At 37.0% G+C, this 27,780-nt stretch overlaps 1 protein-coding gene across 10 annotated transcripts in view; it reads left to right on the top strand.

Moving 5' to 3' along the window:
* Positions 1-27,780, top strand: part of Ctnna2 (catenin alpha 2) — a 1,179,603-nt gene that overhangs the window by 1,055,445 nt on the left and 96,378 nt on the right. For all 10 annotated transcript variants that reach the window (XM_004844636.4, XM_004844634.4, XM_087201964.1 and 7 more), the window contains 3 exons: positions 9,114-9,206; positions 9,807-9,963; positions 15,118-15,318. In XM_004844636.4, the coding sequence (XP_004844693.1) occupies positions 9,114-9,206; positions 9,807-9,963; positions 15,118-15,318 (451 nt within the window). The remainder of the gene's footprint in view (positions 1-9,113; positions 9,207-9,806; positions 9,964-15,117; positions 15,319-27,780) is intronic.

The following is a 27,780-nucleotide window of genomic DNA, read 5'->3' as shown; positions in this document are numbered from 1 at the left end:
TCGAACACTTACGATCCCAGCTATGTGGAAGGTGTTTCAGGGGCTTCTGTCTTGTAAGCACTCACAGTATATCTGGAGTAATATGAATTAACTCCTTATGCAATCCTGATTTCCACTTATGACTTACAGAATGAATAGTTGGAAGTCCATTTGGAAGATATGGTGGTAGGGTAGGCAGGAGACACACTAGGAGGAATATAGGTGCAATGCTGGTACCATGGAGAACTGATAGTTTGTTCATTCCTGGGGAACTTTCAGCAAACTCTGTGGTCACTTGTACATATGTGACATAATAGTCTCCTTCCTGTAGAGACTTCCCTTCTCTCAGGAGCAAAAACAAGATGCCTAAGGATCTATGTTGCTTTTTTTTTCTGGTAACAGCAAATGTATTGGAGACTCACCTAAATGTATGACAACAGGGGGTTGATTTACCAAATAATGAAGCAATAACCTTAGTGAATTCTAATCATTAAAAGTAATAAGTATTTACAAAATATAGAAAATATTGGCATATAATCAGCGATGAGAAACAGTGACAAAAATGATATACTGAGATTACAGCTTTGTACAAACTAAATATAATTTGGGGCTAAACTATCCAAATTATCATATATAAAGTAGATCTCCCTTTGTAATAGCTTTGTCTTTATTTCCTTTGTAGTACTCATCAGAACATGAAATTTTAAAACACCTTACAGCTGGCGCTCAGTGTCTGTAGATTCCAGTACCACAAGTTCAATTATGCACAGACCAAAAATACTTGGTGAAAAATTGCATCCATACTGAATATGTACTGTTTTTTCTTGCCTTTATTTCCTAAACAATACAGTACAAAGAGTATCTACATAGATTTTACATTGTAATAGGTATTAAAAGTAATCTAGGAATAATTTAAAGTATATGAGTGTATGTACATCGTTTATATGCAAATACTACAGCATTTTATGGAAGAATTCTAAACCCATTTCCACAGACACCAAGAGCTGACTCTACTTGTTTAAATTCTGTCTTCTCATGAAAATATAAGCTTCTTTAAGGCATGAATAATATTTAACTTGTATTTTCAATATCTGACATATATAGACACTCAATTAGTATCTACTGAAAGACTAAGTAAATCAGTGGTTGTACATTATCATTAAAATATTTCTTTTGTAGTGACTTTTCAATAAAGATCATGAAAATAATATTTGTCAAATACCCCCTGGTCTGCTTTTCATTTTAATCTTATAACAACTTTATACAGTAGAGGCTTTTATTATCTTCTATTTTATAATTGAGGCAAATGAGGCTCAGAGAAGGAAAGCATCTTGTTCAGCTGGTGAGAATAACAGAACAGGCTCTTAGCAACTTCATGATTTAAAAAATTGTAAGTATATAAAATAATCAAGAGTGCCTGAACCTTCAGAGAGGTCATTTACAACAGAAGCAAGAAATAAAGGGTTTCTAGTCCCTTCCATCCTCTAATATCTGTTCTGTTCCCCAGATGTGGCCATCTGCTGATCCAGCCATCCCATACCAAATCATCCCTAATGTACCAGTCTCCTCGATCCTTCAGAACCTCAGTTTCTGGTAATCAGGCTGACAAATTCATCCTAATATGGGGCACCTGCATTTTAAAAGGATTCCATAACACTTCAACATGAAGGGGACACACTTCTACAAAATTCTTTGTAGCAGCCAAACAATTTTGCTTCCATGTCTATGTGTGTCAAAGTCTATCAGCTCCTTAAAACCAAATCCCTGTCTTCACAGCTCTGTCTTGCCACTCAAAGCTGCCAAGAAGATGTATCATTTCATCTCGTACTAACTTATAATTTCTATCTATCATACAGAAGTCCTGTGCTGAAGGAACCTTGAGTTCTATGCAAAGTACACACATATATATGAATCTCTTTTGTGTGCTAATTATATCAATATGTGTAAGTAATAAAGCTTCAGACTGAGACCTTAGCACTCCTCACTGCCAGGATGGCTGGAGAGTGTAGCAGTTGGCACAGAATTTGTGCCATCCTCCCTGCTGTCTGTGGCTTCATAGAGCATGTGACTGGTGACTATAAATTCGAATGCTTGCCTTTTAAAATAGTAAATAAGCTCATTTTATTCTCAAATTCGTGATGATGATGAAATATTAACACAAGGAGCAAGTGCTTTATGGACCTCCAAATTGTTATTCTGCTTTATTTCAATGGTGTGTTCTTCTTAAAACACCAATATGACACCTGAAGCTGTAAAAATTAATGAAATGATGCAGCATTTGGGGGCTGAATGCACTGAATATTGCTGTTAGGAATTGAATAGAAAGACAAATATCAAAAAAATGTAATTTGATTTTCAGGGCCAGAAAAGGAGAAAATATTCTCATTTTTTTCTGATGTACTTTGTATCACTTTGGACTAAATACCTATATACTTTATTAGTAGAGGTTTTAGTGTCTAATTAAAGCTCACTCTTCAAGGCATTTTTGTGAGGCATTTTTTGAGACAGAGTTGATTTCTACAGCAGTGTCTACACAAAATGAGTGTTGTGAGCTGTACAGGGTTTTTTTATTGAAACTCATCTTGCATTGCCTAATGGTGAACCTTAGGGCCCTGGGTTCAGACTACAGCACCAACAACAAAAACAAACAATAAAACCTTTGCATTTTAAATGGTCATGATATATTCTTAAGAAGCTTATTATATTTCAGGTTTTTGTCAAATGTACTATCTGATCAGGATCTCTGGACTATTGCCATTCTGGTTGTGGTTAGAAAAAGCATTTAAGGCGCAAATTACTTAGAAGTAGCAACATCAGCTCTCCTTGCTGGCTTATTTTCTGTCTAATTCTGTTAGTAGTAGTATTATTTGCTTCACCAACTTACACACTGTGTCCCCAGATGAGGAAAGAAAAACATAATCATTGAGCAGGTGAAAAGTTGGACTAATCAAACAATCAGAAAAAAGTATTATAAATTCTGTAATTTGCCTCTCCATCATGTTTAGAGGTTCCTATACAGGAGTACTGATGACTTCTTTTTCTAAACTCTTAAAGTCCTGTAGTCAGCAGCATGCTATTTAGTGTGCCTGGCAAACTTCCTCCTTTTTATCAAGATAAATTGTTTTCAAGGCATTAAGTCAGATTTAGAAGACCTAGTCCTCCAGCTTTAACTTCCTCAACTCCTTCCTGGTGTCCACAGTTAAGGAGGAGGGCTTCCTTTCATAGCAGATTGACGGGGATTGAGTACGACTAGTTCCCCAAGGGGCTCTGCCAACTATGCTCATGGACTAATTCACTTTCGGAGATCCCAAAACAGTTTATGTAGCCCTCACTTTAATACCTAATGATAGGCTTTATTATTTTCTAAGCTTCCACTCTTTTTGCCTGTTGGGCTATAAAGAATTCAAGAACGGAGACAGGAAAGGCCAAAGCCAGTTAGGCATATATGTCCCATAAATGTTACCTGCTTGATTAACCTAACCAAGTTCCAAAATCCTATTGAATTTAATCATATTACTTAGTGTCTTTGGGGTTGCACTCTATTACTGTTCTACTGTCTGCTTTTTTACTCACATTAATCTTTTCAAATGTCTAATGATTATAGTCCACTATTCCTTTCCTCGTTCCTTCCACCCATCATATTAAATTGGTCATAGGGGAGAAAATACTGTGCTTTGAAAAATAGGTTATTTTATTTTATAAAGAGTTTCTGGTATCCTAACATTGGAGCTGTAGTTAAAGAGCAGATCATTCCAATTAAGTATCTAGTACCTACTGTGTGCAGTTTATTTGGACTAATGTTGAAATATTAGCTGCTAGTTCAAGCTACGTTCTGATTAGAACTACTTCAAAGACTGAAGCAAAGGGTCATTTGCTGACAGAATTTTAGAAATCAAAATACATAAAACCATGTTCAGAGTCACCATGATGCCAGTGTTTTTCAGGGAGCCAAAGGAAAATGAGGCAGGTAGGGGTTTGGATCGAGTCCACAACCAATTTAAAATACACAAGCCTTTGGAGATTCTGAAATCCTTAGCATCATATTGGAAGTATTTTCAGAGTGTTTCAGAATACATGGTAAATGAAATTCTGATTTTAAGTGGAATTAAACAGCAGGAGTACATTGTAGAGTGGAGGCTGCCAAACTGTAGGATTTGTCGATCAGTAAAATTAAAGAGAATAAATAATTGGAGGGCTATCAAGAGTTGCCAGCTCTTTATTTTTGCCATGTATTGCTAGCATTGTTCTCCCTACTAATATTCTGCTGGGTGTTAAGTTTCTCACATGAGGCCTAGGCCACAACAGTGTCAATTTAAACTCTTTAAAAATGAGAAACATTTCAAAAGATGCACAAAGAAAAGTTAGCTGTCAGTGTGTGGATGGTACTGGTTGGCATCTCCCTGGTGCAAGAGTCCAGCTCTTCTCAACACTAAGTCCTCCACGGTGAAATTCCACATAGTGACCCACAGCAGGCATGAATAGGAAGCCCTGTGATCCCAAGAGCCATGTCTGTGATTTACAGTAATTATCTTCCATGCCCAGGTGGGGCTCTTCCATTATCTGGAAGTCTCAATGCCAGACCACATTCACATTTCTCTCTGGTTTGTACAGTGCACCCTTGAAATTTATACAGGAGCAGAACAGGTTTTACCCTAGCTAGTGATATGATAGTCTGTGCTTTTATTGTGGAAAAATTCAAGCACATACTATAGTAGAGAATATATAATGAACCATCAAATATTATCACTCAGATTCAACAGTTATAAACTAATGGCCAATCTTGTTCTCCACCCATTTCCCCAACCTCTGATAGATGTGAAGTAAATTCCAAACATTTTTCATCCATTAATATCTTGATTGTGTACCTGGAAAAGCTATGAGCTCTTTCTTTTTAAGTTACCAATGTACCATATTATTGACATACTTTAAAATATTAATAACTCCATAATATCAAATATCTAAATTCCCTCGATGGTTTCATAAATGCACTTTTTCTGGTGGATTTATTAATTTAAGTATTAGGCTTTGGTTTGTTTTATTCAGAATACAAATAAAGTATATGGCTTTTTTTCTCACCAGTATCTCACCATCAAGATTTTCATATCAGCTCTATGGTTTTATTTTATTATTTCTTTGTCTCTTAAAATTCTGAGTTTAGCCTATGAGCTGATCATTTTTTTCTTGCAAGAAAGTGGTATTATTTCCTTCCAAGAGCCAAATAATGTCCAGTTCTTTCTGCTTCTCTTTATGTGAAGTCATTGAGGACTTGGTCTATAGCCATTATTTCATTTTCAGTGCTGGTATTTTCTTACTTTCCTTACAGTGATGCAAGAAAATATTGACCTAAGACATGCTTCCTGGGGCATTTTCAGTTTTCATGTTGTTGTGCCACACTCTTTAGCAATTGCCCACTCCTTTCAAAAGTGTGATCGCAAATCTTTCTCATCCAACAAGCAAGAATGGTAAAAGGCAAGCAAAACTATCATTCAGAGCCATCATTTCATAGAATGAAAACTTGTTCAAGAGCAGATGTATGAAGAACTTAACTGAAGAATAAAAGACAGAACTTTAAATACATATATTCTTTTGGAAAAATGCACAAACTATCCTGATTTTTCTTCTTTCATTAAGTTTATTGGTACATTTTGGGTATAAAATACAGTTACATTCATTGTTGGGATCTTGTACCTTTACATGATGTATCTTAGTTCTTATTTTTTCCCCATTTCCCTGCCGTCCCTTCACTCACTCTACCCTTCCCTATTTACAGAGTCTTTGTTTCCATTTTTCCTTTTCTCATATTTTTTCTTTTCCCTTCTTTCCTTTCTCCTATCCTTCCCACTTCCCCAACTCCTTTAGACCCTTTCTTCCTATTTCACATTATCAGTTATACCATTTGAACTTTATTTACACTTTTAGTTTCTCACACCAGAGAAACTATTTGGTATTTACACATGTGTGTCCTATTTATTTCACTATCCTGATTTTTTTTCATGCTACCATGGATAGAAATGTTGAGTTTTGGATTTACAAGGACTAGAATGTGGGAACCCTTTTTGGTTTAACACCAATAAAATTGTAGACATCTGTTAGAAGGTAAAGTGAAAAAATTGTCTAGTCAAATTATGATTACTCAGCCTCACATTTGAGAATCTGCCATGTGTCATACATTCCAAATCACCAGTCTATACAAAAGTTCTACATGATTTAAAAGTTATTCTTTCATTTTATTCAATAAACACATGTGTATAATACCTATTTGGCATGTATTAAATTAGGCACGTGAAATATAAAATGATTTATTTTACTTAACATTATAGTCTCAAGGTTCATCCATTTTATACAAATGATTCAAGTTTATATTTCTTTATGGAAGAATAGTATTCCATTGTGTATAAATACTATACTTCATCCACTCATCTGTCCAGGGATGTATAGGCTGCCTCCAAGATATAGCTAATATGAATTGTGAAAACAAATATTTGATGGTCTCCCTTATATAAGAAACCCAAATTATAAATGAAAAGCAAAATAAAAATAAGAAATAGGGAGATATATCTTTTACCAAAGATAAAAGGACCAAGAGTTGGAGAGAGGGGGGAAAGAGAGGAGGGGAAGGGGATGAAAAAAAATTGAGATGAGTTATATGTATGCATCAACTCCCCATCAGAAATGTAGTCAGAAGATACTATAAACACATACTAATAAAAATTGAAACAAAAGAAATATAAAATTAATTAAAACATAGAATACAAATATAAGAAATATTAAACAAAATGCAGAATATTGGAGACAATATGAAATATCAAGAGGAAATTGAAATTAATGAACTTACATTGTTAGTCCCTGCATGGCTACCAAGAAGCTTTAGGACCTGCAGAATTCAGTATCCTCTCTTTTAAAGAGCAAAAACCTTGTTTTTCTCAGACTTATTTTGAAAAGAAAATATAGGGAAAAGTTTCTGAAGAAACAAATGTAAAGTATAGATTGTAAGAACCTACATGTTCATGTTTGTAACTCATTTAAAATATGACTTCTCCTAGTACATATTATCACTCTGATAGACACAATCTTTATCCTTCATCTTTCTTAAAAACTTCAAAAAGGGGACAGGGGATTTAGCACAGTGGATCTGCCATCTGCCTCACAAGCTCAAGGACCGAGTTCCATCCCTGGTACCAAAACAAACAAACAAAACTTCAAAAAGGGATTCCTATGCTAATGTTTTACTGATGGTAATCATTGTTGCCATGCCCCCCTCTCACTTCTTTTTTTTTTTTTAATTAATTTTATTGGTACATTTTAGGTATACAATATAATAACATTCATCATTTGAAATTTGCACCTTTACATTCTCTCTTGGTTCTTATTTTTCCCCCTTTCCCTGCCCTCCCTTCAACCCCTCCATCCCTCCCTATTTACAAAGATTTTGTTTCAATTTTTTCATTTTCTCATATTAATTCCATTCCCTTCTTTCCTTTCCCTAGCCCTCCCACTTCCCCTTCCCCTTCCCCTTTGCTCCTTTTCTTCCTATTTCACATCATCTATTATACCTTTTAGTCCTCATTTACACTTTCAGTTTCTCACACTAGAGAAACTATTCAGTATTTACACGTGTGTCCTATTCATTTCACTTAAGAGTATCACCTCAATGTGCATCCATTTAGCTATAAATGTCTCTAATTTCTCATTTTTTATGGCTGAGTAGTACTCCATTTTATAAAAAAACAATGCTGGCAGGACTGTGGGAAAAGAGGAACACTGCTCCATTGTTGGTGGGAGTGCAGACTGGTGCAACTACTGTGGAAATCAGTGCGGAGATACCTCAGAGAGCTAGGGCTAGAGGTCTCATTTGGCCCAGCTATTCCCCTGCTGGGTATCTTCCCAAAAGAATTAAAAGAATCATACCACAGTGATATATGTGCACCCATGTTCATAGCAGCACAGTTTGTAACGGCTAAAGCTTGGAAGCAGCCCCCCTCACTTATAAGAAAGTATGCTTTGGAAGGCAAAGTGATTACACTGCTGGCTCATGATTGAGCCTGGTGGTTTCTGCTTCTGTGCGCTCCCCCTCTCCACACTGCTCACCTCATTCCCTTGCATGGTAAACTGTGCACACACGGAGCACATTTTAATGCCCCCCTCCCCCATCATGGTATCTCCCAAGGAAGAAGCCTGGTGTTAGAAACTAGAGGAGAGCAGGACATAAAAGGGCAGGATGCTGGGAGGCTCCAGAGTATTCTCTCTGCTAATCACTTGTTCTAGTTGCCCTGCTGCCCCCAGCCCTTGCTGTCCTTCCCCTCTCCTTTTACCTTTCTAATCCGTAATCTCCCATCTTCTCAACACCAGCCTGATCAGTGTTTTGATGGTAGCTTTGTGTGCTATTGACCTTGACTAATCAATTTAACCTTGTATAGCCAACTCTTACTCCTTGATAAGAAGGAATAACATAAATTGAACTGCTTGACCTGGGATCTTGAATTTAGTTCAGCTGTTTTGGCTTAGATAGTGTTTTTGAAAAACCAAATTTGTGCGCCTTTATGGTAGATTTGCACAGCTAATTTGCTACAAACTCCATCACTGCCTATTGAGTCATATCAGCCTTTTCTGCAAGTTTCTCATCTGTTCCAGAAGACATTTGCTTTAGCTAATGGTAGACTAGCACCTTTAGGCAGATCTGGGATCCTGTGGGCAGAGCACTCTGATTTTCTCATACAGTGAGTCTCTTTTAAATCTAAAGCCTTGCCTGTAGTATTTCTTTCACTGGTCAGAATTAAGCACCGATGTTCTGCTCCCCATGATGAATCTTTAGGGGCTCAAGAGAGAGTGCAGATAGATCAGGGCATCCCATAAGGGAAAACAGTTCAAAGCAACTCTGTTAAAATGTATCATTGTGTATGCCTAAGAATCTTGAAGCAATAATTTGCTATTAGCAAGCAGTCTGTTCTCCTGGCAGAAAAGCCTACATTAGCATATGAAGTAGTAATATTTGGCTTTGCACAGAAGGATTCCCTTATCATACTTGAGAAAGCATTCTTCTGGAAGTGGCATTTTCCAGAAGAGGTACAAGGCCAGGGAACAGTAAACTTCCCTTTGCCGCAACATGATTTTTACCAGAATCCTCTTCAATGCAGGTTGCCAATTTAGCCTGTTCCATATCCAACAATGAGGAAGGGGTGAAATTAGTCCGGATGGCGGCCACCCAGATCGACAGCCTGTGTCCCCAGGTAAGCCTTCTTTACCTTGTCTCGAAAGCCTGTTGGTGACCTGACATTTGGGATCTTCTCCACTGAAATTCTCACATCCCTTCTTTCCTTGCTTTATTTTATCTAAATGAGAAACATTACCCATCAATCAATCCTGGGCTATTTAAAGTTGTACCTTCCTCAAAAAAATTTTCTAATGGCTCCATGTATTCAGCATCACTGTGGCAATTACCACCTTTTCCACTCATATTGACTTTGTTCTGTTTGCTTTGGGTTGTGATTAAAGTGCTCCATTTCTATTTACCTCCTCTCAACAAGTAAATTATAAGCATGCACATGTAGAAAGCAGGAGTTATATTTCTCCCACATCTGCACTAAGTAAATGGGATTTATTTAGCCAGTGCCTTTTGAAACTTGAGACTAATCACTGTGTCTTAAAAAGAAGAAGCAAAACAAACACAAAGGGTAGATATAAGCTTCTGTATCTTTCATGTTTTTGAATGACACGGACAAGCCTTTATCTCTAGAACCTTCAGGGTGCAAGGTTTCAACATGGTGCTGTCCTGCTTCTCCTTTTGAAGAGTGTGCTCATCTAGTCTCTGGATTATTTCTGACAAATAGGTCATCAATGCTGCTCTCACACTGGCTGCCCGACCGCAGAGCAAAGTTGCTCAGGATAACATGGACGTCTTCAAAGATCAGTGGGAGAAGCAGGTCCGAGTGCTGACAGAGGCGGTGGATGACATCACCTCAGTGGATGACTTCCTCTCTGTCTCAGGTAATCACCACACACAGGTCCTGACCAGGATGAGATAAGAAATATCTGGCAAATGTCATGGGTCTGTGATTCAAGTGCTCTCCTTGACCCTTTGAGCGTTTGGTCATCTCTATAAGATTATAACACCTTCTTGAAAATTCTTATTTTAAGACACTGAGTCAAGGCATCAGAGAGGAAAGACACAACTTTCTGATTAACATGTCAGAACCTGAACAGATTTATTGAAGGAGCTGGAGTCCTTTTTAGTTTCTACAGTTTTTTAAGCAGGATGAATTTTTGATACATCTCAATCACCCAGGTGAAAAAGGATTATGGAATATGGAACTGGTTAATCTACATGGCTTATATCTTAATAAGCAATTAGTTATTTCAATTTTGTCATGTTATTTGGGTCATTTTTCTAATAAAACAACCACTAAAAGGTTTGTTATGAACAGGCAGAAATAGCAGTCGCAGAATTAGTCCCCTAGAAGGCACATGGGGGCACTTACCTGTGAGGTTGTACAGGAAGGAAGAGTAAGAAAATAGAAGTAATCACCACTGTAATTGTAACTTTCTTCATTATAAATGAAGCCAAACTGGAGGAAGCTAGTAGGTTTGAATAACTGTGAAGTCAGTTTGATATTTAATGGTATTATCATGCTGTTCATAAGATTGGGCTGCCAGCTAGCAAATGGGCCCTTTTCCAAACAGTTTTGACCAAACATATTTGGCCAGTTCAGCTGGAAGGTTCCTGTAAAGAGGAGGTCATAGGACACATCAGCCTTTTTTATGAGGCATTAAAAAAGCCAAGTGAACCTTGGAAATTTAAACTGGCCAGGTGTTGATTCTACCCATAGGTGTGTGGAACTGACATCTACCTGCTCACCTAGCACTTGATCTGGCCTGACCTGTCTTTGGCAGACTGAGGCCTGAGGGGGAGGCATCACAGCACTGCTGAGGGGGACCAAGCAGACAGAACATTGGCTACAGCTGTGTGGAAATGCTTTCCATGGGGAGGCTGCCATATTGGAATATTTTCCCTAGTTGCAGGCTTTCATTTTTTATGAAAAAAGTAAACAATGAGTTCCAGTTGGAGGCTTGTGTCTAAGTCTTGGGTAAGAACAGTTGAGTTGAATCTATTGATCTGATAGATAATCGAAAAGCTAGGTTTCCAATGATGGAGGGCAGATAAGGAAACCAAGCTAACACATGCTTGTCTGTAATTTGCCTGATCCCCTGCTTTTGCTTTAATTCTCACCAAAATTCCATAAGATGGGTATTAGTATTCTAAATCTGCCTTTGAGAACACTAAGTCTGTGAAAGGGAGGTAATTTAGAGATGGTATGAAAATCCAGATTCCCCTTCGTTTCAGAAACTATAGTTTTCAGTAAGTCAAGATAGAAGGGAAATTTTCTTCCCTTGCTGCTTTCTACTTTCATTTCAGCTTCCTTTTCCCACCCTGGAATCCTCATTCCAAGTTTTAATATCTTCTAGAGGCCTGTTTTGTTTTTTATTCCACAATTTTTTTTTTGATAACTTGTCTATTCATTTAAATGTCCCCCTAGCTCTGGGTTGGCTGGTAAAAGAACTTGGTATAATATAATTCCTGGAGTTTTTGCTTTGTTGATGACTAAAATACATTATAAAAGATTATAAAAGATACACCCTAAAATGCATGTTTGTAAGGTGCTTAGGAATTGTTTAGATAGGAGTGTTGAAGATTTGGATGCTGGGAAATAGAAAAGTAGCCACAGAGAAGCTTCCTTTCTAATAGCTGCTCAATTTTTTCAGGATGACTGCAGTGCCCCTATTATTGGCCTTCCTTCCCAGCCTTAGATCTCTCCCAACAAACCTGCTCTGTTCCGGAAATCTTCCTCTGAGTCCCCTTCTACTTACAAGTAAATAGGAAATATCTTTAAGCTACTTTTTTTCCAATAGAGGAATATTCCAGAACTTAAAACTGTGCCCACTTACCCTTTTCTTCAAATGCATGGACAGGAATTCCTGAGGGTAGGGAGCAGCAAGATGAGGAGGTCTTATCTCAGACTTTTTGAATGGTACAAAGCTTTGCTTAATTCCCCCCCACCCCCACCCCGGCCAGCCATGCCTTTTCCCTACTTTTCTCCCTGCCATTCCTTTGTGCATCTCATTATTACCAGCAACAAGAAAAGGCTTTGGCTCCTGCTGATAACACATCGCAGTCCACCCTGAGTGGTACAAATGCTGCAGCACGCCACGACAGCAAAATGAACAGTGGCTGTCAGGCAGCCAGGTTGGCAGGGCCTGCTGGAGCATGCTTTTAGAGTCAACAATCAGCCAGCAGGCACCTTCCTGGAGACCAAGCTTGACAAATAATGACACAGCCCACTCTTTCCTGATGGCCAGCTATGGACACAGCCCAGTAGTTGGGGAAACTACTTCTCATCTCCTTTCTGAGCCAGTGCCGAGCATTTGCATTGGTAAATTGCAACTTTGGCCCAGGAGATATTTTAGAATGGCATTAATGACATTTTAGGTATCAGTTTCTTCATAGGGGAATATCTGTTCTGGCAAGAAACTCTATTAAAAACAACAACAACAACAACAACAATAACAACAAAATAGATCTTTGTTTTTAAAAGGCTATAATTTTTTTCTTCGTGCTACCCGAACTTATGTACCTGAAAGTTTAATTTGTTCACATGAAAAGCATCAAGTTTGGGGAACATTGATGCTTGCTATTAACGTTACAGGAGCAAAACCAATTTTCAGTTGTGGTCTGGGCTCGTAAAAATGTGAAATGGCTGCATTTGAACATTTAAAGCTTTCCCACTGGGCAAAAACTACATTTTTTAATAGTGCTTTAAAATGAGCTCATTGGGATTAACCATGTGACAGTTTAATTCTTGAGTTTGGCTCACAAAATTGTAGAAATCTAAGATCTGAGGAAGCCATTAACTCAACTATATAATGCCCAAGATTTTTGTTTGTTTGTTTACTTCACTTTCTTTTATTTTAATCTTTAAGATCTTGAATTTGTTTTCTTTTTTAAAAAAACATCATACAGTGACTTTGGTTTTGAGTTTAGAAACTATAGCTTTTGTGGTTTATAACAATGAAGTGGTTTTGTCATCATTGATTTTTTTAAAATAACAAAATTACATCTTTTCTGAAAAAGTAAGGTTATGAAATTTCAAGAACTTTATTGAAAAATCCGTTGTATTCAAATGTTTTATGACATGTTTTTATATACCCTGGTTGATAGTAAAGTGTACTATCAGAGAAATCTGTAAGTTTCTCCTTGTAATGCAATTTCTGGAATACATATGCCCCCTACATACACTTTCACCTCTATTTTTTTTTCTATTTTGAACAGCATTCCTCTATATTCTTATTTCAGGAATTGATTCTCTTCAAAATATCTTGAGATAAAAATGGGTAATGCATTGTTTCTTTCCAATGAACCCTTTCATTCAATATCTAATTACCTGCTGTCTCTACAATGCTATCAGGAATGCAAATATAAATTCCTTGTAGATTTTGCCTTCAAATAATTCCCTGCCCTTCTCAATATAAACTAGACCAGTGTGTTTGCAAACACACAGTCCCAGACCAGAGGATACAGAGAGGAGGAGGGGGCAGTTACCACACGGGATCCAAGAACGTGTGGGTTCTCTAGGGGTAGTCTTTGGATAAAACATTCATGTTTATGTGAACAGGCACAAATCTTTCTCAAGCACATTGTTAGTGATTAAATAAACAGAATATAAATCTATTTTAAAACATTCTGAATTATGGTAGCTTTTATGTGTATTCTATCCGTCAGTATAATTACTGTCTTGAGAGAATCATGACTCATTTTTCTATAAAAGAGGTCCCTCTCTTTGGGAAAGGCTGGGAAATGCTTAGTTAACTATCAGTTCATTTGGAAAAATTAGTAAACTCTTACATTAGTAAGATTAATACATCATTCACACAGCATGACTAACTTGATGTCCCATTTAGCAAATTAGTTAATGATTTGATGGAGTACAGTGTTTTTGTTACCATGGACATTAATCCTAGTCTAGTTTCCTTCATATAGACATAGTTGTAAATATGAAAGCATATTTTTGCTGCCTTTAAATTAAATTAGAATCATTTATCCAGTAGAAAAACTATCATTTCATTTTCATATATTGGGTCACAAGTGGGGCTCTTAGATTTTTAAAAAAAATTTATTAACTCCATAGAGATTAGTATTTAGTATAACAAATAGTCCTCCACAGAGCACTAAACATTTTAAACATTTCCTTAGAATTATGTTTTCAAATAATATTCAAAGGATATAATTACAAGTCATACATTGGACATGAGAAATAAAACATTGCCCATTTGCTGAACTTACAAAATTGTGTTTTCTCTATGCCATACAGGTAAAACCTTACCTTTGGCCAGTATATTTTCTACACTTGATCTTAGCCAAAAGGCCGAGAAGCGATGCCAGTATATTTTCTAGTTGGTCAGTGACAGAAGAATGCTTGCTTTGTTTGCAGTGTGATAAATTCAGCGGGATTGCTTTTTAATTGTAGGGAATTCTGTGATGGTGTTGACTTCATCAATTTTATCAGTGCATATACCTTCTATATGACATGACTTTAAGAGACTGGGTGATATTTGTTTGTTCTTTGTCCCTTAAATATTTTCTTAATAAAAAAGACAATCAAACAAACATACACCCAAACTTTCAACTCTGTTCATGTTTAGTAATAATTCTGTTAGGTCAGATTACTTCATGCTAGCTGGCACAACACCTCCTAAAAGACCGTCTTGGACAATAAGTCTAGAACTTTAAAACAAAAGAAGACCTGTTCTTCATGTCAGTAATTGTCAGTGCAGCTCCCAAATAAGAAATATCTAGGAACTTCAAAGAAACTCAATTTCCTAAGTCTCCATCCCAGAGCTACTGATTCAGAACCTCTAGAAGTAGCACCCGGCAATCTGCGTGATGCTACAAGCCCTGTGGATGATGCTCAGCCTTTAAAATTGCTATTGTAATCATAAACTCTTTCCTTTAAACACCATTTCAGTATTATAAGGCATGTATTGAAATGTGCAAGGTGAGGGATCATAGAAGTTGTTGAATTAATTTTAGTTTGGCTATTAAGTTCTCAGCGATGTAAAGTCATATAAATGTGTATGTCCTGTCCACAGAAAATCACATTTTGGAGGATGTGAACAAATGTGTGATAGCCCTCCAAGAAGGGGATGTGGATACCCTAGACCGGACTGCAGGAGCCATCAGGGGCCGGGCAGCTCGGGTAATACACATCATCAATGCTGAAATGGAGAACTATGAAGCTGGGGTTTATACTGAAAAAGTGCTGGAAGCTACAAAATTGCTTTCCGAGACAGGTAGGTATGGATACTAGATCTAGCCAAAATGTTAATGCCATGGTTAATTTCTTTATCTGAATAAATTAGTTTCATTGCTTTTTGTGGGTCTTTATGCTTCTAAATTGCACATATTATGGAAGGGGGGAAGTACTTGAATGCTCTCTTTGTTTCTTGAGTTTGAAATGAATAACTTTAGGAGAATAACACTTTCATTGCTTTTTATGTATACGTTAAGTTTTCATATATAATCTCATTTGATTCTCACAAGAACTTTATGGAGTAGGCAGAGAATATGTATTATTTATTTCCAACTAAAGATGGAAAAATGGAGGCTTGGATCCATTTTCCATTCAAAGATGGAAAAATGGAGGCTAGGAGACAGGAATGAGATCACAAAGCTAGAAAATAGTGAAAATGGGATTGGAGGTTATAATTTTGATCTTGACAACCATTTCTACATCTGTTGCTTGGGAATATATGAGCTTGAAGAAACCTAGACAGCCAGTGGGGAGCATGAAGGCTTTAGGTAGTACATGGGTATCAGGTACTCAAAGAAAGGATGTGGTAGCTGTTTGAAAAGGGTTAGATTTTCAATAATTCCCCTTTCTTTTAGGAGTGTCTTACATCTCCTCCTCCAGGGATATAGTTATTTGTGGGAACCTGTCAGGTGCATTGCAATGGAAAAATGACTTACTTCCACAGAGTTAGCACTAACACTACACAGCTTTGGAGGGTGTCTCAAACACTAGCCTATTTATTTATTTGCAGGTTTTGCCCTTGACTAATGTCCCTTGGTGTTAAACTAGTAAATCCCTCATGCCTTATTTGTTTATCTTTCTGTCATGATGAGAATAAAAAGAACATTCAGGGAAGGAGGGATAAGTGGAAGACAGAAAAAAGAGACCTTAACTCTCTCATTGGGGTTGTGAATGAGCAATGAATTGGACCTTTTGTGGGCAGAGAAGGGTCTTTGCCCTCAGAGCTCAACGTGACACTTCTCAGTTTGCACGTGGATTTTTGGACACCACTAGCCATTTTCTTTTCTTTTATTTTATTTGCTTAAATTCTTTATTGGTACATTTTAGGTATACAATACGTTTGCATTTATCATTGGGTGCTTGTACCTGTACATGATGTATCTTGGTTCTTATTTTTTCCCCATTACCTGTGCACCCTTCACCCTGTCCCCCCTTCCCTATTTACAAAGACTTTGTTTACATTTTTTTCTCATCATTTTTCCTTGCCCTTCTTTCCTTTCCCCTTCCCCTCATACTTCTCCTACCCCTGTGGACCTTTTCTTCCTATTTCAAATTATCAACTAATCATTTTAATTGTTTTAATCCTACCACTAGCTGTTTTTAAAATAGATGTCTCTGAAAGATCACACAGGCCAGTGTTCCAAGTTCTACATTGTAAGACAAGTTAGTAGAAATATATATTCTTCTACAAGGAAATATTATTTACAAAGATTTCTGCAGATATTTGTTAGCTTGGAAATGGCAAAGAGAAAACAACTTATGAATGTAGGCATTGGTCTGAAATATATGAAGAAAGAGGAGACTGTAACATCACATAATAAAAAGAGTACATCCTTATTATTGCTCTTGAGAGTCCTAACAGACTTAGAATTAAAAATAACAATGATAATGATGATATATCTGCATTTTAATTAGCTAAAATTTAGCACAATTTTCTTTCAAATTGTCTTGCCCTTTGCTTCAGAAGAGCAATACAAAGCAAGCCATACAGTATATCTTTCCTCACTTGGGAGAATTGGAAGCAAGCCTTTTAAATTTTTTTTTTCCTTTAGAAGGAGACTGTCTCACATTCTTATAATTCTCATCTGCTCTCTTCTCAGCTCTATTCTCTTACAAAGTCTCAGGTTCACATGGTCTAGCATACAGTAGCACTCATTTGAAGCTGATCTTGAGTAAGAAGTATCACAGAAGGGTAGAAGTCATGGAAACGGGGACTCAACTCTTGCCTGCTCATGACCGATGGGAACAAATACAGTAAATGAAAAGACACACACACCATATTGCCAATTTACATATGACTGTGTCCACAGAATAGTCAGGCAAATTTTGTAAATGGGGATGGGAAGATGGGTTGGGAGAGAGGAGGGGAAATGGACAAAATAAAAAAGAATTAAGATGTGCTGTGTATATGTACAAATCCCCCATGATGAATCTGATCATTATGTACTGCATACGTGAACAAAAAAAAAAAAAGAAAATTAAGGCAATACTCAGGATATTTTAATGTTTTTTCCTTCTTGTATCTTGGACTGCTTTAATAACAGGAGCTGTGCCCTTTGGGTCTAAATGTACTTAAAGGCAAGAGCTTAGTTGATTGGAATTTTAACATACTTTACATCCAAAGTCTACAAATGTAAATCACTTTCTAGTTGATCTTTTATTTTAAAAATAATCAATGAAACAGACCTACCCTTTCTGGATTGTTGTTCCTAATCAAGATTTAGCTTTTACTTATTCATGTCAAACCCTTTAAAATTCTCACCCCAAGATGCCCTTGTAGTGACCCACCATTCTGGAGGCTTCTCTAAAGACCCTTCCTTATTTTAATGTTCACATCTAATTCCTAATTGAATAGAATACATGAGAAAAACATTTAGATTCTATTTTTCAGGATGTATTGAAGGTAACTAGGAAAGTAATCAAGTAGGAGAAATTGAAACAGGCAGCTTATGTAAAGCTGTAGTAGAAATTGTAGAAATACATGGTGAGGAAAAGTGGACTTTAGTGGGCTGAGAACTAGATAACATGCAAACATAAAGTTTTTGCTTCTGTCTCTAGTTACTATTCTCTTTCTTGAACAGGAACAATATATTTTTATAAGAGGAAAAATGTTAGCTATTAACTGACTGCTAATTGAACTGCTGGGGATTGTGCTTGTATAGATAACACACATGGAGTTAGAGGAAGACCATGGGATCACTATTATGATTATGGTTTTACAAGGTCCTTTTGATTATATTTATTTTCTAAAATAAGGTAGTTATCATATCAGTATATAGACATATAGCTTCAAAATAAAAACAACTGTGCATATTATTAATGCCCAGATTTCTACTTTTGGGTTAATGTTTTTGTATTTTAAAAAAATTATTAGAAACAGCCCAAGTGCTCATCAACTGGAAGCTGGATAAAGAAAATGTGGGTTTCTTATAAAATGGAGTACTACTCAGCCATAAAGAATGACAAACTAAAGACATTTACAGCTGAATGGATGCATATTGAGGCCATACTCTAAAGTGAAATAAATAGAACACACGTGTAAATACTGAATAGTTTCTCTAGTGTGACAGACTGAAAGTGTAAATAAAGATTAAAATGATTAAAATGAATAATTGATAATTTGAATTAGGAGAAAAGGCCCAAAGGGGTAGGGGAAGTGGGAGGGGAAATGGAAAGGAAAGAAGGGAAAGGAAAAATTATGAGAAATGGAAACAAAGTCTTGTAAATAGGGAAGGGTGGTGGGGGAGAAGGGAGGACTGGGAATGGGGAAAAAAATAAGAACCAAGATATATCATGTACATGATGAATGTAAATGTATTATATACCTAAAATGTACCAATAAAAGAATTTAAGGAAAAAATAAAAAATAAAATAATTATTAGAGCCATATTAAATCAGTTACTTTTCTATGAATGTATCAAATTTTGTCCCAAAAGTACATTTTACTATGAAGAAATAATATAGGAATACTGGCAAAAGTGGCAAAAGAGGAAAGTGACAAAGAAAATATGAGGAAAAAACTATATTGTAATGCCAGCTTTTTGTGTTTTCTGCCTATTACACCTAGTAGATACTGCCTGTTTCTTTTTCTTTGTTGTTTGTTTTTAAATTGGAATTGTTAGATCCAAGATCCTTAGGAGAAGTTTTAATGTCTATACCACTGACACTTTGGCCTGAGCAATTCTTTCTTGAGGTTTGGTGGCTGTGGTTGTCTTGTGCTTTACAGCATGCTTACCAGCATCCCTAGCCTCCACCCACTTAATTCTTGTAGCATCTCCTCCCTCACCCCAAATTCTGATTACAAAAACTGTTTTTAGATAATCTTGGGGTTTAGGGTGGGGAAAATAACACCCATGGTGAATCACTACTCTAAGGTGAAGAAATATCACCAAATACAGACAGATTTGAACAAGGCAGAATCAGAATGTGGTGAGAGTATGACATGAGAGTATGTTACAAAGAAGTATTTATGAAAAAGTAGAATGTTTCATAAGCCTCTACTGAACCAGATATTTATGCCGAAGACATTCACCAATATGAGCCAGCCCGTATGCACACATGTGAATACCTACAGGGCTTGGTTGCGGTAGGGAGCTATCGACTTTATCAACTGGCTCCCTGTTCTGAGCACTTTGAAAGTGACAGGTACCCAAAGACTGACACAACCATTTGTAGTTTTATTTTCCTTGAATTATCTTCCTTCCTAGGAAAGATAATATTTGACTTAAGAGTGCTTTTTTCATGTTGATAAAAATGGTGAATTAAATTTAGAAAAATATTTTGTGAATTACTAGTATACTAAAATTATAGGGAATTATGTAAAAAAATTACCTATTTACTTCTTATGAAACTAATCTAGGTTGATGGAAAACACATCAAAATGAATCTACAGCAGACCCATTAAATAATTACACAGCATATTTGATACGACCTTCAATAAAACCTGAATTATAACAAATTGCCAACAGGTTGGCAGTAAGTCCATGCTTGACCAAACTCATCTTCAGATTTCTCATTTACAAAGTCAAGTTGCTGCAGGAGGCTGAGAGTGCAAAAGTACTTTCAGTGATATCATATTTAGATGTACAGAGAGTAACCTATCACTGAATGGATTATATTGAAATGCCATTTTTGTACATTTGATAGCTAATGAAAGTTCCTGTCAATGTGAATGTGGTGGGATAGAGAAAGCCTTGAGATGCTGCCAGGCATTTCTTCTTCAAAGGGACAATGGACCAGGACAAGTAGAAAGAATTTAGAAAATGTTTTTAGATGAGAGTTCTATGTTATTGATCACTCTGGATGAAAATATTAAAATTTTATCATTTTGGAGAATACATAGACTAAAGGGATGGTATACTTTTCACTTCCATGCTCTGTAAACTAAAGTTTCAAGGGAACAAAAATGGTTTTGGTATTTTAAAAAATTCATTGCATAGAAAATATAAGGTGACCAGCAGATGTAAATGATGCTGAAGGATACATGGGCCAGTTCAGTGCAGTACGACAAATATAGAACAGAAAAGAGAAAAACCCAATCGTTTGACTGCTACCAACTACCTTTAATCTTAAACAAATTAATGACTTCCTCTGGGACTCAACTTTCTCCTGTATTATCTGATATTTTATCATTACAGGATGGTCAATGTCATCATCTTGAAATATGCGTAGCCCTGCTCCTGGCTTCCCTGTGACTGCACTCAACAGGACAGTCACTGGCATGGTGAATCCTCTGTAGAAACTCTCTGCTCCATCTGTACCGGGGCCTCATTATTCTGGCAAAACACGTGCACAGTGTTCCCACTTTCCTCCCTGTGTGTTCTCCATTTTCTCCTCCTCTTCAACATCTGTTTATTGAATTTATCTATCCATTAATATCTAACTAAAAAAGAAAACTAACTCAAGTCTCAGAGACAACAGAGAATTCTATCAGTCTTTTGACATTTAGTATGTCCTTTTCAATGTAAAAGTCCTGCTCATAAACAGGGCGGTGTTCCTGTATGTTTCCACAGCCTGGATGGTGCTGCCATCGTATACCTGGCATTTCATGTATGCACATTGATTAAATCATATGAAAATATTAGGATAGTGCACTTTTTTTCCCAGTACAGAACATATCCATAAACAGCATCAGTCTCAAAGCCCAAGATCCTGAGATAAGCAGAAAGATTTCTTTACCTCCCACTTTCTACATATAAAAGTAAAACAATTGAATTTGCTCTTTGGGCTGTGCTCCTTCTACTTGGACTCGTTCAATGGGACAGCTGTTTATGATGATTGGGGAGATTTGGACAACCTACCTTATTCCTGTGGCTGGGTTGTTGAAGGAGAAGAGGACAGGCAGGGAAATAATATGCATCTCAGAAGGAGGTGGTATGGGGAGCTCATTGGGAAGACAAAAATATTAGGTATTCTAGATAGGAAGGACTATTAGAGCTGAAGTCACTTCTCCATGACTGACCTTGAAATTAGATTATGAAAGTAATGAATTTCCTTAGAAGCTATAATGACTGAGCTTGCTCAGCCTAGCTATCCTAATATATTTTAATGTAATCCTTACTACTAGTGTAAAGTATTTTATTTCTCTCTGAAAGGTCAAAATGATGGTGATGTGTAAGAAACGTCTTACTTGTTGATAGCTTTTATATTCATAGCAGTGGAAGGTTAGAAATAAAAAAAAGAATGAAAAGGAAATTTCAACCACTTAATAGCACTTAAATAGGCAATGTATATTTTCTCTCTCCTCTCTCTCTCTTTCTCTCTCTCTGTAGCGGCACTGGAGATCGAACCCAGGGATTTTGTACTTAGCTACATTCACAGTCTATTTTATTTTATTTATTTATTTTTAAATTTTAACACACAGTCTTACTGAGTTGCCTAGGCTGGGCTCAAAACTGCAATCCTCATGCCCCAACCTTCCATAGTGCTGAGATTATAAATGTTTGCCACCACACATGGGTATTTCAAGGGTTTTATTTTGTGTGAGTGATACTTACATGCTATACATATCATATATATGTAACTGATGAGTTTTTTAAAAAAAATATCTATTTTTATTTACGTTAGCCTGAAAACAAATATAAGGTTTCTGGCTTGGAACACATTTACTACTGATAAAAACCACTGGTCCCCCACATTCAGTTCTCCCTCTGAGGGCAAGGTGATGAAGGCACACAGATTCTGCATGTATAGAGCAGATCTGCACCATGAGAGAGGAGCCACAAAATTATAAATCTGGGATCTGATACAGAAAGTGGTGCTCAGCTGTCCCCTTACCTTTGAAGGGCAGGAGAGAAATCTTTGCCCCTTATGCAAATAAATTCCCTGCAGGAAAGGTCCAAAGCTGTCATAGCACTTTAAGATATACATGAGTTATGTATATAGCTCCAGTTTTAGTCCCCTTTGAGAAGTAAACAAATTCCTCCTGGAGGAATAAAATGGTAAATCTCTCTCATGGTTACATAACTAACTTCGGACTGCTGTTGAGTCATCCTTTGAACCAGGTTACCACTAATTTTCATTTAGAAATCCTTAACCATAGCCAAGCATGAGAGTACATGCTTTTTTTCCCAGCTTCTTTGGAGGCTGAGGCATGAGAATCACTTGAGCCCACAAGTTCAGAGCCAGCTTGGATAACACAGTAGGATCCCATGATTAAAATAAAGAAGGAAAAATATCCTTAACTATGTAGACACACGAAAGTGTTTTCTCTATGCTGGCCTATTTGTAATGATACATCTTGCTATAATTCGGACATGTGCAGCTCACTTAGAATGGGGGCTGAAGCACCACCCAAGAAACAGAAGATAAGATTTTAGCCTGATAGTAACATAAAAGTGGAGGAGAAGTAGGGTGGCTCTAGGAATGTTCACAAGTACACATCTATGTGTTATAAATTTATGTGTTTATAGGCAACATAGGAGAACAAAGACCACTTTTCTGGTGTTGACCATTTATTTGTCATAGGAAAACCCAAAACACACGGATCTCCAAATCTGTGTGTATCACAGCATGGGATTGCAACGGACATGGCATCACTTAGTCACTTCAAGGGCACCAGCACCAATGACCAGCAGCAGTGATAGTGGCAGTAGAGAAGCATGTTTTGTCCTGCAGGTCAGTGCTGTCACCCACTGGGATGAGTGGCCACGATGTTTTAATTGCGTGCAAACAGGCAGTAGTTTGACCCTATCACCTAGATTCTGTACAGAGGGGAAGATGCCACGTCAGTGATTGATGCTTGAATCAGGGAAGGGTCTGCTGACCATCTCTTATTTGGAAGTATGTGTAGAGTATATCAGTGGAGTACTGTAGAACTAGTATTTCTAAGGAAGGATGGGGAGCTCTGCACCTAGCTGAAGGACCAGAAATAACCTAACTGATGGACAAAATGACCTCAAATGATGTGCCTTCCTGGTTTGCCTTTCTCTACTTTACCTAACTTCTAACATTAGACAATTTCTTCCTTGTAGGTGAAGTCCTCTCTGTAACCATACCAGCCAATTCCACTTCTTTGCCTCCACTGATCTTTTTACTTGCCATTCATTTGGATCCTACCACACATTGTCCTGTTTCAAATTCTGTATTTGCCCATTTATTTATTACCCATATTAATGCATATAAATGTTTTCCTGCAGTCTGTCTTCTGCCTGTCTTTCTACCTGTGTATGTGTACTGAGTTTTCATTCAAGTTTAACCCCTTGAGATCTAAGAGCATATCTTCATTTCCTCCAGCACTGATTACAGTTGAAGCTCAAAAATATTTTTCAGTATAAATGAAACACATAATGATACAGTTCTTTATTTTGAGAGATTTTATCATTTAAAAAAATTATATACCTAATGATCAAAATCAGAATCTTTTTAATCAAGTGTAAGAAATTCTTAGCAAGTGTTTTACTATATCTTAATGCAATCTAAGTATTTAAACCTCACTGATGCCAAATTAAACTGTATTTATCAGGCTAGGTTTTGACAAACACTGTGAGCTAAATAAGGATCATACTCAATTCTTTATTCATTCCTCAAGCTTCAGAATTAAATGTGCCACCGTTTCCTCTTAAAAACCATTTGTGATTATTTTTAAAATGCTTATTTTAAACTATAAGAAAACCTTCCAAGCAAGCAGTTTATTTCCTTGGGGAAAGGAATTTGTGTCTAGACAAGAGCATATGGATGCTCCCTGATTCTCTTATGGTAGGTACTGTGAATGGAATTTAGAGTTGCTCCCTCCTTCCTTCTAGGCAGTCCTTTTTCATTTTTTATCAAACAATTCAACTCATGGGTTATGTATGGCCTTCTGGAACTTAAATTTGATTTTGATGTTTGAGAAGTACATTATAATTTTTCAAATATGAGTTTATGAAAATGGCAGCTTGTAGGAACTCCCACAGAGAGAACAGATGACTGATGCTGATGGAAGAAAGCTCGAGGATAAGAACGCAAGAGAGAAGGGAGAGCCAGGACCGGCTGCTTAGCCTTGACTATGCCCTGGAGAGGTGGTTATAAAGGACAGTCTTCATGAGGGAAGAAGGAGCAGATGAAACTGGGCTATTATAGCCTTTGCTTTAGAATTCCAGTGCTCAGCATTTTCCACCCCAGAGATGCGTTATCAAGAAAGAACACAGAAAAAGAACATCACTGGTGTAGACAGAGGCAGATTTCAATTTAAAGAAAGTCCTCATTTTATCTCTATGCTACCTCTGAAACATGTTTTAAAATCACTCAAACATGCTTTACTCTAGATTGAATTCTAGTGGCCAGGGATGTAGCTCAGTGGTTCCACTGCCTGCCTCACAAGTTCAAGGACCCGAGTTCGATCCCCAGTACCAAAAAAAAAAAAGATTTAAAAAAAAGATTTTGAATTCTATCAACTAATATCTGTTACATAATTGAAGTGGTATAAGTTTGAGGTAAAAGGAAAGTAGTTTCACAAGAAGCTTAGAATAAGCTGGGAGGCTTATAGGAAAGTATTTCATTTGAGCTGGACAAACTGAGTTTGAATTTTTAAAAATTTTGTAAACTACCTTTTCGGTAAAGTCTTAAGTTTTAAAAATTCTCTTTCATCATGGATCAGTGAAGTCAGTATGGAATACAGTATTTAACACTAGCCTTTTTTGACAATCAAGATTAAAAGAACAGTTACGGGAGTGAATGTATCCAATCTTGTCCTGAGGTAGATTGCATAGAATGTTCCTTATTAAAAGTACAACATTATCACAAGGATGACATGGTCCAGCAGAGGAGAGAAAAGGGAAAATTCTGTTTTCAAGCTAACTTGTACCAACTTCCCAAGTTGTGGAGGTTCATGTGCTATCTTCAGTTTAGTTCATTGTACCCCAGAAGGCCTGCCCTTTTGGTGGTGAATCACTACATTCATACCTCCAATCCCATCCAAAGGATCCTGGGCAAATTTGTCTGCTTTAATCAAAGAAAAAGTGTGTGGGTGGGTAAATGCAGAGAGTTGCAGAGTGAAGATGAGTACCAGATCTATTTATTTAGAATCTTTTATGTTCCAGGCGGCATGATAATCTTCTTAGATATATCCTAGGGGTTTGTAAAGTACACCAAAGGTGGAACCGTGTCTGTATTATTTGCTACTTGATTACTGATTCCTAAAGCACTATCCAGATTTGCTATCAAATTGTGTATTTTCTTTTGAATCTCAGTCTTTCTTTGTTGCTGAGGCTGGTCTCAAACTCCTGCACTCAAATGATCTTCCTGCCTCAGCTCCCCAAGTAGCTTGGACTACAGGCACATGCCACCAAACCCAACTGGTAATACATTTTTTGAACGTATTATTTCTAAACTTTATGTGAAACCTGAAGGGTTCCTGTCTTACACTGAGAAAAGTGCAGCTCAAATTTGTTAAATAACTTGTGGAAAATCAAATATCAAGATTCTCGGAACAAAACACCAAAAACATAGACCTAGCATCGCTGCTGCAAATGTTAAGAAATTTTACTGTATAATGCTAGATACCTTTACTGATAATATTCATTTTTGGCATACAATATTGTGTTAGTTATCTAGTTCTGTGTAATAAATCATCCTCAAATTTAGCATCTTAACATTCCATTTATTATTTCTGTTTCTTTGGACTAGGAATCTTAAAATGGCTTAGTGCAAGACCTGCCACCAGACTGTAGTCAAGATGTTGGTGAGAGATATGGGTGTTTTAAGGATCATCTGGTGAAAGCTTCACTTCCAGATACTCATATGCTGAGGAAGACCTCACTTCTTTATTTGTTGTTGGACTCAAGGTCCCGGTTCTTTCCTGGGGGTTCACCAGAGCCCTCTCTGTTACTTGCCAAATGAATTTTTCCATAGAGCAATTCACTATATAATAATTGGCTTTAATCATAATAAGTGACCAAAAGAGCAAGAAAGGTCAAACAAGATTGAAACCCAACTCATTTTATATCTTTATCACAGAAGGCCCATCTCATCCTTTGCCATAGTCTGTTTGTTATATAACTAGCAGCAATGAAAGTCATAACGAGGATTAGGGTGTATAAATTCAGGGTCAGACTGAAAGGTTTGGGCAGGAACTTCTGGCTTCAACAGAATTTAAACACCCTTATACCTTGTAGGGAAGGTACATCTGCATCTAGTGGAGGACATCATTCTGTAATTACATAGAAAAATTAAATAATATTCAAGAGGCAGACTTACAGGTCCATTTGATTACTTTATCTCCAGAAGGTGAAACTAAGCATTTCTGAAAAGATTATGAACTCAAGATTTTGAAAGATCTCTTTGTGAAGAAGTGAGGAAACCAGTAAGGCCTTCTAACAATTCATAAGTATGATGCTATTTACTAAAATTACTAAACTAATGTAGAATGATAGCAAGCCTCTGTAGGTTGTCCTTCTTCATTTTTGAAATGTACAGGTGTGTCACAGAATCATGTTGAATCAGCTCTTACTTCTGCAAGGACTGTGACTTAGTACTTCAGGCTCAAAAAGACTCTTTACAACTGATTTTGGTCCATGGGTGTGCTGAAACATCAAGACACATCTAGCACCTTATAAATGCCAGTCAGACTTCCCTTTGGGCAAGTTTAGGCCCCTAGTGGTTTATATCATACTCTTAGTTACTGTCTCTTCACCTCTCCTGTAGTACTAGCAACTACCTGAATTATCCCTTGGCAGTATCTGATAAAAGCTGTTTTGGAGAAAGGATGCTTTATCTGTAGAAACAATATCAAATATCCAGTGTTTGGTGTAGGACAGTGGTGGAGAACCTATGGCACATGTACTGCAGCAGGCACACAGAGCCCTCTCTCTTGGCACACAAGCCAAGTTGACCCAATAGCCTAGCACTGGATAACAGTTGTTTTTCTAAACTAAATCCTCACTATTCAGGTTTAATTGCCATGTTTACACTTTGAGATAAATGAATGGGTTTTAGGTTGCAGTTTGGGTACTTGGTCTCTAAACGGTTCGCCATCACTGGTATCAGGAATACTGGAATCATCTCAGAGTCTCCTCAGATTAATTATGTCTAGCCCCATTTACTCTGATAACACCTAATACTTTACCTAATTCCAACTGCTGAAAGGCTTAATTACTGCAATGGGGGAAGAGTGCTGTAGCAGTTCCTGAGCTGGAATGAGCCACAGTTCCATTCCAGTCCTGATACATTGTCTAGTGGAGGATAGAATCATGAATCTTTCTCTTTGCTCAGTGGTGAAGCTCCTGCCAAAGATGCTTCATCTTAA

This window comes from Heterocephalus glaber, unplaced genomic scaffold, assembly GCF_053883595.1.
Source record: "Heterocephalus glaber isolate CG9 unplaced genomic scaffold, H.glaber_assembly_v1.0 deba00000470, whole genome shotgun sequence".
Taxonomy (NCBI): Eukaryota; Metazoa; Chordata; class Mammalia; order Rodentia; family Bathyergidae; genus Heterocephalus; species Heterocephalus glaber.
The sequence above is the reverse complement of the archived record's forward strand: the minus strand, read 5'-3'. Positions and strand labels throughout refer to the sequence as shown.